This window comes from Anomaloglossus baeobatrachus, chromosome 6 (assembly GCF_048569485.1).
Source record: "Anomaloglossus baeobatrachus isolate aAnoBae1 chromosome 6, aAnoBae1.hap1, whole genome shotgun sequence".
Classification (NCBI taxonomy): domain Eukaryota; kingdom Metazoa; phylum Chordata; class Amphibia; order Anura; family Aromobatidae; genus Anomaloglossus; species Anomaloglossus baeobatrachus.
Window position 1 is genome coordinate 532,057,364 of NC_134358.1, and position 17,199 is coordinate 532,074,562.

Sequence of the window (17,199 nt, forward strand, 5' to 3'; positions counted from 1 at the left end):
TCCCTTGTGCTCTAGCATACATAACTGGTTGCTTGCATTTTGTCAGTTCAACCCCCTTAGCTACTTGCAGAAGGTCTGTTGGGTCCATGTTTCTCCACTCAGGTCTGGCTGTCTGTACTGCTTCTCGTAAAAACTTATTCATACCGTTAACAAATATACTCATCAGTATTTTGTCATTAAGGGAGGTTCTGACTTTGTACCCCACGTCTGCCCACTTCAGCTGTAACCTCCAAAAGTACGTCTCTATACTCTCCCCTTCCTGCTGTATTACGTCAGTCAGGGAAAGAGGGAAAGGTTGGTCTTCAGGGTCAGATAACTGTTTTCTTTCCTCACCGTCAGAGTAATGTCCAGCTTCCTCCCCAAAACTCAATTCCTTCACTACCTCTGTCTCAGTGTCAGCGTCCTCTGTCACAGTTTTTGCTCTTGGTGCATTAAAACATTTATAATACACTTTACATAACAATAATATAATAATACATCCCACTGTTATTTCTTTACATCCACAATGCTGCACCTCTTCCCTGAATCTGTGCCATTTCTCAACATCCAAACACCCACACTCTGGCATGTCTGCCTTTCTGAGTATTAGTCTGACATTTTTCACTGCTTCTTTGCCTTCTCTTTCTTGCACTATCTGTTTGGCTGTTTTGGATCCTGCTGGAGCCCCACGCTGCACACTGAACAAGTTGCCCATGGCTTCAACTTATTCCCACACAGCCCACCTTTCTGCAAATGCCCTCTCAGTGTCCCTGAACCTTGTTAACAGGCCACACGTCTCCTGGCAAGTCAGAATGGGCTCTCAAGTGGTAGCAAGAAGGCTCAATCAACATTCACTCTCACCTGCTACACTTGTAGGGCGTATTGGGAAGGGTTAAAAACCTCTCTCACCCAATAGACCAGATGACTAAAGCAGGAAGGACCAGGTGTGATAGTCCTCTCACCTGCTAGACCACCTCCATGTAAGTGGGAAGGCCACACGGCTCTCTAACCCACTTAGACCTGATGTGCAGTTGGCTACTCCATGCTGGTCCTTTACAGAGTATTCCAGCAACGAACGTAAGAGTTAAACCAAAACAATTAACAGAGCTGACTTCTCACAGAGGGCAGAAAATCGCGCAGCTGTTCACTTGGCCCCTCCCAAAAGAATGTCAGCACACAGTTTGTTTAGCAAGAGTGTTATCTCGTCCGGATTCAGCTTCCCAAAACACAATCCTAATACCCACTGGTATAATACACAATCCCTGCAGAAAATTGAGACTACTTATATACCTTCACAGCACTAATATTCTATTTTACTATAAAACCTTCATCCCCATTTTGAGGGGAAGAAACACACAATATCTCACTATAAGGACAGATCCCAGGACCACTTGTCCTACTCATTCATTGATTCCAGAAGCATATGTAACAATACACCTTCCAAGGATCGGTTAACCTCACATGCAAATAAAATTATCTAAACCGCTCTTGACACTGATGGGAAAAAAATACATATGTCAGGTATCCACTCAAATACTCTATATGGCTATGCCCTGTGACATGTCACAACCGGAACATCTTTTCACAGTCCACAGTATGACCTATAACCATTAGACTTATACATACATATTATTTCACCAAGTCTCTTATCTCAATTACTTGTCACTTTGTTATTCAGAGGCTTCTCATCAATATACAACAACCTATTGCCTCCCTACTTTATCTAGGCATTAGTATGGAACCACTTATGAACACATATCCCTAGACCAGTGTATTGCCCATCAAAAATGCAAAGATGGCCAAAGCAAAACACAAAACACAGCAACACAGCAAATGCAATTATACAGAGACTGTCCCAAATTCCGTGCTATGCAATCTATGCAATCAGTTAATGGACGGACAACAGATTATCTTATTACTCTATATTTCAACTCTCATTCAGACATGCATGAAAAAACAATACTCACTGGTGATGCCAGAGTTCTTGAACCGTGTGTACAGCCTTACCCAGAATATTCGGGAAATCAGAGAGAGTGAAATAAAGTGTAAGAATAAAGCTTCTCACCTTGCTGCAGCTGAAATTTCACTGTCTCAAGAGTCCCCAAAACTTCTTCCGAATAGGCTGGTTGGCCACGGCCCCACGTTGGGCGCCAAAAACTGTTGTAGCTGTTCTGTTTTGTCACAAGTCAGCTTATGGGATCACCAGTGAGGTCTTCTCAATTAGGCCTCTTCAGACCTAATCAAGATCGAGCGCTCGGAGAAAAAGACCAGCATCCATGTGGGCATGATCAATTTTCTGTTTATTTAACCAAAGTACACTTTATTTATACCATTTACAGATCAATGTGATATTGCAAATAAGGCTTCTAAGCTGGACTTTACAAGTTGCTCATATGACCTTTAAGTTTTAGCAAAGCAAAAATGTAGAGTCATGCATATGAGATAAGAAGAAGATAAGAAGAACATTTAGAGACAAAATAATCCTTGAGCCTGTCTCTTATTCCGAAGGCTCTATAATGACTATGAACTACCACCAGATATACTTACTAATAACAATAAAATATCTTTAATGAAGAAATATAGAAACTATTAACCCTTCTATATCAAAGGCAACAGTCCAACCGTTGGAGAGAGACACCGCCACCGCCAGGGCACCAGTTTCTCAGGGCCAGCGCCTGCGGGCAAAGTAGGGCTCCTCCGGCCCATAACCAAGTCGGGGAGCGGGTTACCGGTGGGAATCCATCGCTACCATCATCATCTCAGGTGCAGGAAAAAGGGACCGTCACCGTCAACTACTGGGGAAAAGAAACTGCAGCCGTCCGTGGGAACCGTCTTTCCAGCCGGGTGTTTTACCGAGAACTGTGTCCCCGTCTCAGGCTGAGTGAGTACCACAGTGCCGTGAGGCACAGCGCTGCCCCCGCGTCCCTGCACCCCACCAAGCCCTGCACCGGCCCCGCCATCCCTCATCACCCACCTCATCACTGGGCCCCGGGAAAACTACCCCCTACCCACGGAGGGGAGAACCAACAACTTTGCTGCTCCCTGTCACCGCTCCCGGGATCCCCATACAGAGCAGCGGTGGTGTCCACACAATCACCACAACCGTGGGTGGCGTCACGGACAATAAACAATCCCAAAATTCAAACCCATTTCACTCACGGGCGAGGAGCGCCGCTCGAGTCCCCGGGATCCGGCCCATCGCTCGAGCCACCGAGCAGCAGCAGGCCGCAGCAGCAACGCCAGCCGGACCCGAGCAGTGGGAGAGCGCAGCCTCCCCTCCTCCGCCCGCGACAACTTGGCGTCACGAACAGGATCTTACCACTCTGCCGTTGGGTAGAGGTGTGCCTTGTGACCGCCGGAGATGTCCGGCCGGAAAATTTCAGAAGCCGCCATCTTTGGCGCGAAGAGTTCCCGCTCGAGCGTCTTCTCGAGTAGCGGAGGCGCGAAGGCCAAAACCCCGCCCCGATAGAGGAGGGGCCGGAAAGAGGCTAAGGGGGACGGAAACAAGATGTCTGCGCCCGACGGAGCCGCAGGAGGAGCGGTGGTCGCAGCCGCAGCGGCACCCGTGGATGGGAATGGGCCTGCCCAGGTCCCGGCCGTGCTGGCAGGAGGTGCCGCGGCCCCCGCTCTCGCTCAGGTGATGCCGTTCTCCTTGCCCTATGTGCCCGAAGCTACCTGGCTACCGCAGTATGACGGGAAACCTGATGCTTTACAGGTCTTCCGGAAAAAGCTTAATCCGCTGCTAGAATTGTACCCCTTGACTGATAAGCAACGTGCAGCGGTAGTGCTAGGCCAGCTAACCGGCGCGGCTGAGCAGGAGGCGGAGACCTGGGCCGAGGGGGACCGGTTCTCTGTAGCCACCATCTTTGAGAAGCTACAGACTGCTTTTGAGACCCGTACCGAAGCTGAGCTGAGGATGCAGTTTTACCAGTGCCGGCAACGGTCTGTGGATAGCATTCGGGACTATGCTTTACGTCTGCAAACCGCCCTCCGCACACTAAAGCGGGTGGACACTATCAATGAGGCGGACAGCAACAAGATGTTAGTAGAGCAATTTGTGCAGGGGATGAGGTCCCCTGAGGATCGCAAACGACTCCGGCTGTGGGCCCTGGAACACCCTGATGTGGACTTTGCTGTGTTAAAGGAACGGGCCATTAAAGCTCTGCAACCCCCAGCTTCAGAAATCTTGGAGCCAGCCCCGTGGCCCATTGAGACGGCCCCCGTCGTGGTGGCCCCTGCCCTACCAACCTCTCCAATACCTACAGCCCCAAGCAGCACGATGGAAGAACTGGCAGCCCAGGTCCGCCGCATGGACGGAGACCTCGCCAAGATCCTCGCTGCACTCCAACCTTTGACCAGATCCCAGCCTCCAGCAAAGATACAGCTTGCCGACAGCCCTGAGGATGTTCCCTGGATGCAGCGGAGAAGTGCTAACAACTCGCGGAGCAGACCTCCAACCTGCTACAAGTGCAGTAAGCCTGGTCATTACTTCCGACAGTGCCCGTTAAACGAGCAACCCCTGGGGCCACGGGCCAATCCTCAGGAGTAGAACCCCGTGGCCCCCCAGACTGGAGGGACCGGTATATTGGGGCCCGGTCCATCATCCCCGTGGCTGTGGACGGCGTACCGGTGATGGCTCTCTTGGACACTGGATCACAGGTAACCACCATACCATACACATTGTACCAGCGGTATTGGGGGACAGACGAGCTGGCACCCCCAGATACGAGTATAACACTGATTGCTGCTAATGGACTCCCATTGACCCAAGTGGGGTATAAACAAGTGGCTATGACAGTGGGGCGAGCTGAACTGCAACACCAGGGTATGATTGTGATCATGAATGAGCCCAGTGATCATAACCCGAAGATAGTGCTAGGAACCAATGTGATGGAGCACTGTATGGGTGATGTGTTGGCCCTACTGCAGCAGCTGGCCGCCACGGCGGCGGGGAGCTGACAGAGAGCTGTGCAGCGTGAGATCCGAGCCTTGATGTACCGCCAGCATGTAAACTCAACAGGAGGAGAGATTGGTGGAGTGAGAGTGATGGATGTTGCTCCGTTGATTGTGCCCCCTAGGAGTGAGATGATGATTTGGTGTAGGGCAGCAGTAGGGCCTCAGGGGCGTGACTACCCTGCCATGATGGAGCCCATGCCCTCCGAGCACTGGCCCACTGTAATGGCCACCCGAGGGGTGGTAGACGTAAAAAAGGGGAGAGTGCCCGTGAGGGTACTGAACTGTGGGGAGGAAGAAGTCAGGCTTCCCCGGTATGCCACCCTTGCCAAGCTGCTTACCCTGGATCCCCACACCATCCACGAGGCAACTCCCCCAGCTTCCCCACCTACTACCAGCACTCCCCCGCCCCAAGGGGAGGTAAAATGAGTGGCACCAACAGTTACACGTGGGCACTGACGATACCCCTACCCATCACAAAGCAGGGGTATACAGGGTGGTGCGGGAGTATGAGCAAGTTTTCAGCAAACATCCACTAGACTTTGGGCAAATCAAAGGGGTCCAACACCACATCCCCACCGGTGAGCACCCCCCTATCAAAGAGAGGTACAGGCCTATTTCCCCTGCGCATTACCAGTGTGCCAAAGATATGTTGAGGAACATGAAAGAGGCAGGGGTTATTCGGGACAGCTGTAGTCCCTGGGCCACTCCGTTGCTACTGGTCAAGAAGAATTGATGGAGGCGGTCAACCGTGAGCCAGAACCAGTGCCAGTGCCCAGGGACGAACCTGCACCCAGCTCCCCTATGCCTCCGCCTGCCCCACATGATAGCAGGGAGGAGGAACTGATTGTTCCCTCTGCCCCACTGCTTAGCCCTACTTACACCGGACCCCGGAGGTCCACCTGTCCCAACCTAGGTAGACCCCCACTTAGGTACAGGGAAACCGTCCTTTAAAAGGGGGGAGGAAGTATGTGTTTGTTTGAAAGTTTTTAAAAGTGTTGAAAGAGAAAATGAGTGATCACCGAAGTCTTACCTGATTACCGTGATTGGAACCGGCCGTTGCCGGCATTGTTGTCCCCGTGGGGACCCTTCAAAAAGTTGCATAGAGAACTCTCTATGGACAAGCCCGTGAACTTGCAGGGCAACCACAGACGTTAGTGGCTTGTAAATAAATATGTTTGTTGCAGCAACCGTTACCGCTTCTGGAGAGGCAGATTGGAGGGAGGGCCTGCAGTGGAGCAGGCTGGGGCCCAGCCACTACAGGAACCGGTGGCTACCCTCTGGAGGGGAAGGACAGATCCCGCTCAGGTAACTTGGTGCAGGACTGGGGTCAAGGGGTGCTGCCTGGGTTTTAGGGGCAGTATCAGGGCCAGGTTACTTGGGTGGGAGAGCGTGGCAGTCGCAACCGTTTGAAATGTTACGTAACGTTTAAGAAATGAACCTCCCGATGTGGGATCAAGTTATTTTATTTGTATGTCATGTTTTTATATCTTTTCAGAAACTAAAACCGGTGTTGGACGGGCAGCCCGCGGGCGGTCTGCATTTTGCTAAGGGGGAATGTGACGCCCTGGGCAAGCCAGGGGTCACAGGTCATGACACCACCACACCCTACACCCCGGATAGGTACACCAAAGCTACACAAAAATCCTTGTTGCCTTCCTCCAGGGACTGATGTCCACACCAGGGGGTGGGCCAGGCGGTTGGCTCCACCCACCGAGGAGTTCACAGCCCTGGAGGCGGGAAAACCAGGCAGTTAAGCTAGGGAAGTGAAGGAGTGAAGAGATGAGTTTAGGAAGAGTGAGAGTTAAGAGTGAAGTGGTAGAGGAGCAAGAGAGAGGAGATTAAGTGAAGAGTTCAAAGTGAGACGAAGGAGAAGGAGGACAGTGAGAGTAGTGACAGTAAAAGTGACAGTTGAGAAAGCCTGAAGTTGGTCCGGGTGTGTGCCCCGGACTGAGACAGCAAGGTCAGCAGACGGCGGTGACTGTCTGCAGGAGAGGCTGCTTGGAGGTTGCCGGAAGGACCGTGGACGGGTGGTGGCCCGGCGGTACCGGAGCGGTATACGAAGAGCAGTCAGCACCATTGGCAGGGGCCTTTCGGATCCCGGCAAGGCTAGGAGTCGCCGTGAATTTGCCAAATCCGTCAGTGAAGGGGACCTCTGGGTCTCCCAACAACCAAGTCCCGATTGAAGGCAACAGTCCAACCGTTGGAGAGAGACACCGCCACCGCCAGGGCACCAGTTTCTCAGGGCCAGCGCCTGCGGGCAAAGTAGGGCTCCTCCGGCCCATAACCAAGTCGGGGAGCGGGTTACCGGTGGGAATCCATCGCTACCATCATCATCTCAGGTGCAGGAAAAAGGGACCGTCACCGTCAACTACTGGGGAAAAGCAACTGCAGCCGTCCGTGGAAACCGTCTTTCCAGCCGGGTGTTTTACCGAGAACTGTGTCCCCGTCTCAGGCTGAGTGAGTACCACAGTGCCGTGAGGCACAGCTCTGCCCCCGCGTCCCTGCACCCCACCAAGCCCTGCACCGGCCCCGCCATCCCTCATCACCCACCTCATCACTGGGCCCCGGGACAACTACCCCCTACCCACGGAGGGGAGAACCAACAACTTTGCTGCTCCCTGTCACCGCTCCCGGGATCCCCATACAGAGCAGCGGTGGTGTCCACACAATCACCACAACCGTGGGTGGTGTCACGGACAATAAACAATCCCAAAAATCAAACCCCTTTTACTCACGGGCGAGGAGCGCCGCTCGAGTCCCCGGGATCCGGCCCATCGCTCGAGCCACCGAGCAGCAGCAGGCCGCAGCAGCAGCGGCAGCCGGACCCGAGCAGTGGGAGAGCGCAGCGTCCCCTCCTCCGCCCGCGACAGGTGTGACTAGGGGCAGGGTCAAAATCTGCTGTGGCGTGCTATGTGCCACATGCTTTATCCTTCTTTCTCTTCTGTAAAGGTCGAAAGGTATGGTGATTGGCATTATGACGACAGCGCCTACAGCCAAAGCTACAGCCACACATCGTGACAACAGCAGAGACTCACCACTGGACCACGGGAGAATGAGTAAATCTCAGTCTGTTTGTTTTTATTAAAGGTAACTGAGCCTAGAGGGTAATGTCTTTTCAATGGGGACAACGCCCTGTGTTCTGTGCAGTGCGGAAAAGAACGCACCCTCTGGCAGACTGGACAAATGTACACACTGCGTTTGTAAAAAAATGCATCCAAAGCGCATGCATTTTGGATGCATTTTCCATGCGTTTTGCATGCGTTTTGGATGCATTTTTGACAGTGCGTTCCCCCGGCAATTCAGCTCTGCTACATGCCCGCTGACAGCAGACACAGACAGAGTCGCGTGATGAGAATGAACTCGGATGAACTTCACCCGACTTCATTGTCATCCCGCGGCTCTGTCTGTGTGTCGCGTCCTTGTTAGCGGTCACCAGTGAAGGACTCACCGGTGACCGCTAATCCCCTGAGTGACTGAAGTGAGCAGCGCGATCAGCGGTGCCGTCACTCAGGTTACCCGCGGTCACAGCTGGAGTCCTCCACCTGAGAGCGGTAGCCGTTGGTAACCTGAGTGACGGCACCGCTGATCACTTCAGTCACTGAGGCGACTTGCTGTCACAGTTGGAGGATCCAGCGGACGTCATCCCTGATTGCGCTCACTTCAGTTGCTGCATGGAGCTGACAGAGAGCGGTCGCGGTCTGTGGCCGCTCCTGTCAGCTCTATGTAGCAGAGCTGGATGGGTCGCGGGACCTCGTGTGGATTACGACGGACCAGGAGGGGAATTTGGGGATTTATAAAGTGGTGAAACTGGGTGTTTTTTTTGTCTTTTATTCCAAATAAAGGATTTTTTCAGGTGTATGTGTTCATTTTCTTTAACTTACAGGTTAATCATGGAAGGTATCTCGGGGAGACGCCTGCCATGATTAATCTAGGACTTAGTGGCAGCTATGGGCTGCCATTAACTCCTTATTACCCCGATTGCCACCGCACCAGGGCAATTCGGGATGACCTGGGTAGAGTCCCTGGACTGTCGCATCTAATGGATGCGGCAATTCCGGGCGGCTGCTGGCTGATATTGTTAGGCTGGGGGGCTCACCATAATGTGGAGCTTCCCTTCCTGAGAATACCAGCCTTCAGCCATGTGGCTTTACCCTGGTTGGTATCAAAATTGGGGAGGACCGCACACCGTTTTTTTTTAATTATTTATTTATTTTACTGCACAATATAGACCCGCCCACCGGCGGCTGTGATTGGTAGACGTGAGACAGCTGTCACTCAGCATGGGGGCGTGTCTGACTGCAACCAATCATAGGCACCGGTGGGCAGGGAAAGCAGGGAATACCAGATGGAATAATGAGCGTCCGGCATTTTCAAGAGAGGAAAAGCCGCCGGAGCTTTGTGACAGCTGTGCAGCGCCACGACGGTGATCGGTGAGTATGAGAGAGGGGGAGAGACCGACCGACGGACAGAGAGAGAGACAAAGAGAGAGAGACCGAGAGAGAGAAAGAGACCGACAGACAGAGATAGATTGACCGACATGACAGAGAGAGACTGAAAAGACCTGCGTTTTTCTTGTCAAGAAGCATGCGGAATGCAACTAAAATGCAGTCCAAGTGCATTTGGTTGCGTTTTGACCCACATCATTCATTTCAATGGGTGGAGAACGCAGCTACAACGCACAAAAGAAGTGACATGCTGCTTTTTTTCCCGCATCGATTTTTGGCATCCAAAACGCTGTGTTTAAAAACGCAGCCTGCGCATTGAATTTTTGGACTTTACATAGACTTTGCTGGGGAAGGAGAACGCATGCAATTTGGCACTGAAACGCTGCAGTTCAAAACGCAGCATTAACGCGGGAAAACGCAACGTGCGCACATAGCCTAAAGGGTACTTTACACGCTGCGATATCGCTACGATATATCGTCGGGGTCATGTCGTTAATGACGCACATCCGGCGCCGGTAGCGACATCGCAGCGTGTAACATTAATGAGCAACGATCAACGATCACAAAATCGTTAATAAACCGTGATCGTTGACACGTCGTTCATTTCCTTAATATCGCTGCTGCCACAGGTATGATGTTGTTCGCTGTGCCATGTGTGACACTGCAGGAACGACGAAACTCTCCTTACCTGCGCCCTCCAGCAATGCGGAAGGAAGGAGGTGGGCGGGATGTTACGTCCCGCTCATCTCCGCCCCTCCGCTTCTATTGGCCGACCGCTTAGTGACGCCGCAGTGATGTCGCTATGACGCCGAACGCACCTCCCCCTTGAAGGAGGGATTGTTCGGCGGTCACAGCAACGTCGCTGCCAAGGTATGTGCGTGTGACGCTGCCGTAGCGATAATGTTCACTACGGCAGCGATCACCACATATCGTTACAACGACGGGGGCGGGTGCAATCGCTAGCGATGTCGCAGCGTGTAAAGCACCCTTAAGAACCTTTATGGACAACTACTTTAACTCCTAGAGATTGGCCTATTGCTCAGGATGCTCCTCTATAAGCCAGAAAGAGTAAATAAGAAAAAGGAGTTCCAACTCTGGCCAAGGAGGAGATTTTAGATATCATTGATATTGCTGCTGCCATAAAATGATAAAATGCTGTGTTTTTTCCCTGCATGGAAAAAAGGCTACGTGTGAACAATCCCTTGGATTTTGCAGACTTTTTCTTGGTGAAGATTCCTCCACTATCATCCAGGCTCTCTATGTATGAATCTTTGTCTTGATGGTGCATCCAAGAGGAAAATCCTAAATTGTTTTTCCAAATTTGCTGCCTAGTAGCAGAGCCGTATGTATGTGTTGCTCAGGAAGCTTGTTCCGAGACCACAGACTAATTGTTAGTGAAAGAGGCCTGAACTTGTGTTTCTGTGTGTCTATAGCAACACCCCGGGAGCTCTGTTGTGCCACTATTGACTACTGTGACTTCATTAGGACCAGGTACAGCTTAGAAAATCATTGCACATTTCCCGGGATCAGCGGATTCAATGGCAGAATCTGAAGCGTCTCCGAGGAAGGAAAAATTATGTTTGTTAAGTCGCTTTGCACCATCTCCTTCTTTAGCTGAACTTCAGAGGAGGGAGAAGAGGTTTGTTCTGGACTGTGTGGCTGTTGAAAGCATCTCAAAGGATTACAGTGTCTCCTTGCCAAAGCTCGGCTCTGTCATACCGCCTTACAATGCCCAAAAGGACCACCACGTACAAGGTTACTTCCACAGTAGACCGGTGCCACCACTCCTGAGGAGGACAGGGCAGGTGAGTGAGCAGAATTGCCCGTTAGTAGAGAAGTGTCTATAGAATACAGTTTGTGGCCTATAGAATTGGTACTGTTGGGCGGCATTTTGAGTGCACAATATGGCACTATTATTTGGGTGGAGTTAAGACAGTAATCTCTTTTATCACTGCCTGATTATGGTGTCACCGAGATCTGCATTGGAGCTGTATACATAAAGGAATAGGGAATTTTTAATCAAGACTGTTTGCAAAGTTGCCATATTTTTGTGTGTGTCGGAGCCGTAAAAATTGTTCTTAAAGATACAGTTTGTTCACTAAAGTTTCCCATGCGTCATCCTAAGGAATCGTCAAATTGTCTCTTCAGGGAGGAAGGAGATGAACCCTAGTACCATCTATTGGAAGAAGCAATCCTACAAGTCAAAAGTGGCCCCTTAACTAATTTTATGAGTTAGGATTTATGCCAGATCAGAACCCCAATTTGCAGACACGGTATTTCGGGGTGATTGTCCCTCGTCAGTGCAAAGTATGAGATCTGATCTGGCTGTAAGCTATAGTGGGGTCTAAGGTGAAAACTCTTCTCCTTGTGGAGACTGACAAACCAATCTGGCTGTCAGTGGTGAGAAGTCATAGCTGCAATGCTCCTCTGAGAAATATTCAAATAGTCTTTTCAGGGAGGAAGGAGACGAACTCTAGCGCCACCTATTGGCAGTAGCAATCCTAAAAGTCAAAAGTGACCCCTTAACGAATTCTAATATCCTAAGGCAAAGATTTTGAGGTAAAGCAGAGTTCACATGTCCTGTAATCATCCATTAGAAAGGATCCTGCAGAGATCCTTTGTTCAAAATGATTTCTGCCGGATCTGATTTTTTAACATTGGAGTCTGTGGATTTGTTAACAGATTGCTATATACCGTACCTTACATTTGTAAGAAAAATAACGGATCTGTTACAAATGCAGGAATAACGGATGACTAAATAGCAATCCATTATCGGATACGTTGTCCATAGACTCCAATGTTTAACAAAATGGATCCGGAAGAAATCAGTTATTTCAAAAAAGTACAAAAAGTTGTGTTTGCAGAACTTTGTTTCCCAACGGATCTCTACAGGATCTGTTCTAACGGATGATTACAGGACATGTGAATTTAGCCTTACATTTACAAAAATGATTGATTTTTAGGATCTACCCCAGAGCAAAAACAAATGTACTGTTCTTTCCAGGGGTGTAGTGCTATATACAATGCCAACAGCCAACAGTTGTTCTGGGACTCAAGTGTTTTAAAGAGAATTCAGTAGGATCAACCCTCATAGAAAGTGAAATAAAATACCTTCATATCTGCGATCCAATGTCTTATTCCAGAGAAATCCACATTTTTTAAATATGTAAATGAGCTGTTAAAATCTATAAGCCTGAAATATACTGCTCAAAAAATAAAGGGAGCACTTAAACAACAAAATGGCATTTTAGTGTTCCCTTTATTTTTTTGAGCAGTATAGATCTACCTAAGAAATATTTTATATGAAAGGTGGTGTTACCATAGTGAGACATGTAATGACTGACAGTCTGCTCTCCTGATCTATATGTCTCACACCGGTAAAGCCCCCATTCATTTACAATAAGATCTGGAGGCAGATACTCGGGGAGATCTACATCCAACTCATAGATCTTAACAGCTCATTTCAGGGGCCCTCTCCTTCATATAAGAAGACACCACTAAGAGACGGATGGAGAAAGACGAGGGTCCCTGTGCAAGAATAGTATATGGGCTCTTTGCAGTTAAATAGATCATCATGATACACAATTACAATTGCTTTGGAGGTGGAAGTGCCACCCCTTACTTCTTGGGCCCCTGTTGTACCAATGGTATGTCTGCCTCTGGCACCATTATTATGTTGTTCCTTGACTTTCCTCTTGGCTCAGCATATGATGAGATGGGATGCATGAAATGACCCGCTTTGAAAAAAACAAAAAAGCATGGTTTCACAATGGCGGGGTTGCTTATGCTATATGTGTCTGCATGTGGCCATCTAGTGGTTGTCATAAGGACTGCAACCTGTCGAGTTCCTTTACTAATATTTTACATTTTTATAAATAGAATTTGTAGTAAAATTCCAATGATTTGGAGGTAGAAATGAGCCCCCGACCTCTTGGGCCCCCGTGTGACTGCACAGATTGCACTAGTGATATGTCTGTTCATAGGATAGAATCATCTATAGATTGGGGGTTTAATGTCTTTTCTAGGACATGTAACTGATACTTTGCTTTTACAGTCACATGGAGGGACATCTACGTTTGGTGACCTCGCTGACCGTTTCCAACACAAGGGTGCAGCTGCTCTCTATCTACTAACCAGAAATAGCTTGGGGTCAGGTACAGTCATTTACATTTTTTATTATTAGCAGGTGGGTATTTTCCGTCTTGGTCTTTTAATTGTTTTATTTTCTTCTTGCTCTATTATTCTTGTTTCCTCCTGGGGTCTCAGATCAGGTATATAGCCTCTTTGTGCACCCCAGTAATACGGATCTGCTACTGTCTGCAACATTCAGGTGCCCAGCAGTGGTATGTGTGGGCCGGTGTCAGTAATGAAGCTGTCATGATCTATGTGTGGCCCAGTCGCTGCTGAGCCATAGCGTGTATTCTCTCTCCAGGTGTACTGGTATCATGGGAGGGGCTTGTTCCATCCTGCCTTGTTCCGGAGGTCATGCATATCTTGGTGCTGATACCTTACCTCTGGAATGCCGCCAGTAATAGTCCTACTCTGCAGCGTGCATGTCTGGCTTCCATGAGTGTAATCTGATTTGTCCTTCCTCTCAGCTACCTCGTCCTGACCTGTGTCCTCCCTGTAACGCTCGTCCATCCTGTTTCCCTGACTCCCCGATTCTGTCTTGTGTCTCCTCTACCCTGTCCGTCTAACCCCGGTCCTGTCCTGTGACTTCTCCGCCTCTACTTGTAGTTTTGACCTCCCGGCTCCTGACCTTGATTATTATTCCTGATTTTGGCTCTGTTTCTCCCTTCTGTCATTTCCTAGACTTCCTGGTATCCGACCCCTGGCTTCCACCTGACCACAACTTGCTTTTCCCTTGGTATTGACAAGACATCCTGATACTGACTTGGCTTGCTGACTACTCTATTGTATGTTATCGCCCTCTAGTGGGTTTGTCTGCTTACTGCATATTGGAGCTGTCTCTCCAGCTAGCTTCAGGGCCCCCACTAGAGTAGCGTAACAGAAGCCTTCTGCATGGTCTTTGACCAATCTAACAGTCAATAGTAAAGTCTATAGCCTTCCTACCTATGATGACTGCACCATGTTATCAGTATTCATGTCTTGTCCTAGGTCATTCTGCAGAGCACACCAGGGGCCATGGCTTGTTTTTATCTTCAATGAAGCCGGTGATTGGCTACAATGGACTTTACGGATACCGACGAAACACCCCATCACTCAGAAGGATGCCTTCTCCATTTGGGATCGTCACTAAGTCAGCGATTTACTAATATATTTATCTATAGTCCTCATTCGTTCTATTACAGTATCATGTACTATATCTAGCGCAGGATGCACAGAAATATCCAACATTACAATATGGGGTTGCAAAGGTAATAGCACCATAAAATCTAATAAAATATGTACATAGAGGGATTAACTGCAAATGTAATTGTAATAAATGGAATAATGAGATTCACATCAGAAGTCACCGTGGATGCGGTAATATTCCTTTGCTGGTCTGGTAGGTTTTGTCATTACATTATTACAAATATGTAATATTTTGGTGCAACTGTTTCAAATAATGTGATAAATGAGGAAGATTGTCTTTTTTTCCCCATTTCTCATTTATGTAACTTACTTTACAAATACTGTACTCTGTACTTGCAACATGTAAAAATAAATTAAAAAAAAAAAAAGTACAATCTTCTTGTTCAGTGCTCTGTTGGCTTTTACACTTTTTGTCACCACTCTCTCCCTTTCAAGGGACAGGTCTATACGGGAGCGTGGTCATCCAACCCACACAATCTCCAAGTCGTGGGCAGCCACTCCATAGGACTAAGCAAACAATTGAAAGAACACTCACCAGTTTCACAGTGTTTGAGAGTAGGGTGTATAATCAATGACTGTGCTTTCCACTCCAGCGGGCTCACAGTGGGAAATTTATCACTGCTCATGTGACGTTTATAAAACTGAAGCAATGGGAGTTCTGAAGTACACATCCCATAGGAGATGCTGGGACTGCTGTATACATAACATAAGAGGCAGTGAGACTGCTATAAATATATATATATATATATATATATATATATATACACACAGTATATATACTATATATATGTATCTATCACATAGGAGGTGCTGATACTGCTGTATATACATCACAAAGGGGACATTCAGTCTATATATCACATGGGAGGTGCTGAGACTGCTGCGTACACATCATATATAAGATGCTGGGCCTGCTGTATAGATCAAATAGGAGGCAGAGAGAATGCTTTTATATATATATATATATATATATATCACATACGAGGTGTTGAGACTGCTGTATATACATCACAAAGGAGACATTCAGATTGCTGTCTATACATTAAACGGGAGGTGCTGAGACTGCTATATATACATCACATAGGAGGTGTTGAGACTGGTGTATTTATATCACAAAGGAGACACCAAGGCTACTGTATATACATTACATAGGAGACACTGAAACTGCTGTATATACATTACAAATGAGACACTGAGACTGCTATATATACACATCACATAGGTGGTGCTGAGACTGTTACATGTACATCACAAAGGAGACACAGATTCCTTTAGGTAAATCACATAGGAAACACTGAGACTGCTGTATATATCACAAATGAGACCCTGAAACTGCTGTGTATAAATCACATAGGCAGACACTAAGATTGCTGTATATACATCACAAAGGAGGCATAGAGACTGTTGTATACATCACATAGGAGACACAGATAAGACACAGATACTGCTGTACATATATCACATATAAGACACTGGGGCTACAACATCTACATGACGGGAGATGCTGTAGCATATACAGTGCCTAAAAGTAGTATTCAACCCCCTGCAGATTTAGCAGGTTTGATAAGATGCAAATAAGTTAGAGCCTGCAAACTTCAAACAAGAGCAGGATTTATTAACAGATGCATAAATCTTACAAACCAACAAGTTATGTTGCTCAGTTAAATTTTAATACATTTTCAACATAAAAGTGTGGGTCAATTATTATTCAACCCCTAGGTTTAATATTTTGTGGAATAACCCTTGTTTGCAATTACAGCTAATAATCGTCTTTTATAAGACCTGATCAGGCCGGCACAGGTCTCTGGAGTTATCTTGGCCCACTCCTCCATGCAGATCTTCTCCAAGTTATCTAGGTTCTTTGGGTGTCTCATGTGGACTTTAATCTTGAGCTCCTTCCACAAGTTTTCAATTGGGTTAAGGTCAGGAGACTGACTAGGCCACTGCAACACCTTGATTTTTTCCCTCTTGAACCAGGCCTTGGTTTTCTTGGCTGTGTGCTTTGGGTCGTTGTCTTGTTGGAAGATGAAATGACGACCCATCTTAAGATCCTTGATGGAGGAGCGGGTTCTTGGCCAAAATCTCCAGGTAGGCCGTGCTATCGATCTTCCCATGGATGCGGACCAGATGGCCAGGCCCCTTGGCTGAGAAACAGCCCCACAGCATGATGCTGCCACCACCATGCTTGACTGTAGGGATGGTATTCTTGGGGTCGTATGCAGTGCCATCCGGTCTCCAAACGTCACGTGTGTGGTTGGCACCAAAGATCTCGATCTTTGTCTCATCAGACCAGAGAACCTTGAACCAGTCTGTCTCAGAGTCCTCCAAGTGATCATGAGCAAACTGTAGACGAGCCTTGACATGACGCTTTGAAAGTAAAGGTACCTTACGGGCTCATCTGGAACGGAGACCATTGCGGTGGAGTACGTTACTTATGGTATTGACTGAAACCAATGTCCCCACTGCCATGAGATCTTCCCGGAGCTCCTTCCTTGTTGTCCTT

The 17,199-nt window shown here is 48.3% G+C and overlaps 1 protein-coding gene across 2 annotated transcripts; it reads left to right on the top strand.

Moving 5' to 3' along the window:
* Positions 1 to 10,857: 10,857 nt before the first annotated feature.
* On the top strand, positions 10,858 to 15,045 carry LOC142244558 (sperm microtubule associated protein 1-like). 2 transcript variants are annotated; one of them, XM_075316803.1, is made up of 3 exons: positions 10,858 to 11,185; positions 13,435 to 13,534; positions 14,499 to 15,045. In XM_075316803.1, exons 1-3 carry the CDS (start codon positions 10,919 to 10,921, stop codon positions 14,654 to 14,656), a joined length of 525 nt encoding a protein of 174 aa, XP_075172918.1. In that variant the 5' UTR covers positions 10,858 to 10,918; the 3' UTR covers positions 14,657 to 15,045. The 2 variants fall into 2 exon arrangements, with proteins under 2 accessions (XP_075172918.1, XP_075172919.1); XM_075316804.1 differs by lacking the exon at positions 14,499 to 15,045 and adding an exon at positions 14,193 to 14,471.
* Positions 15,046 to 17,199: the final 2,154 nt, after the last annotated feature.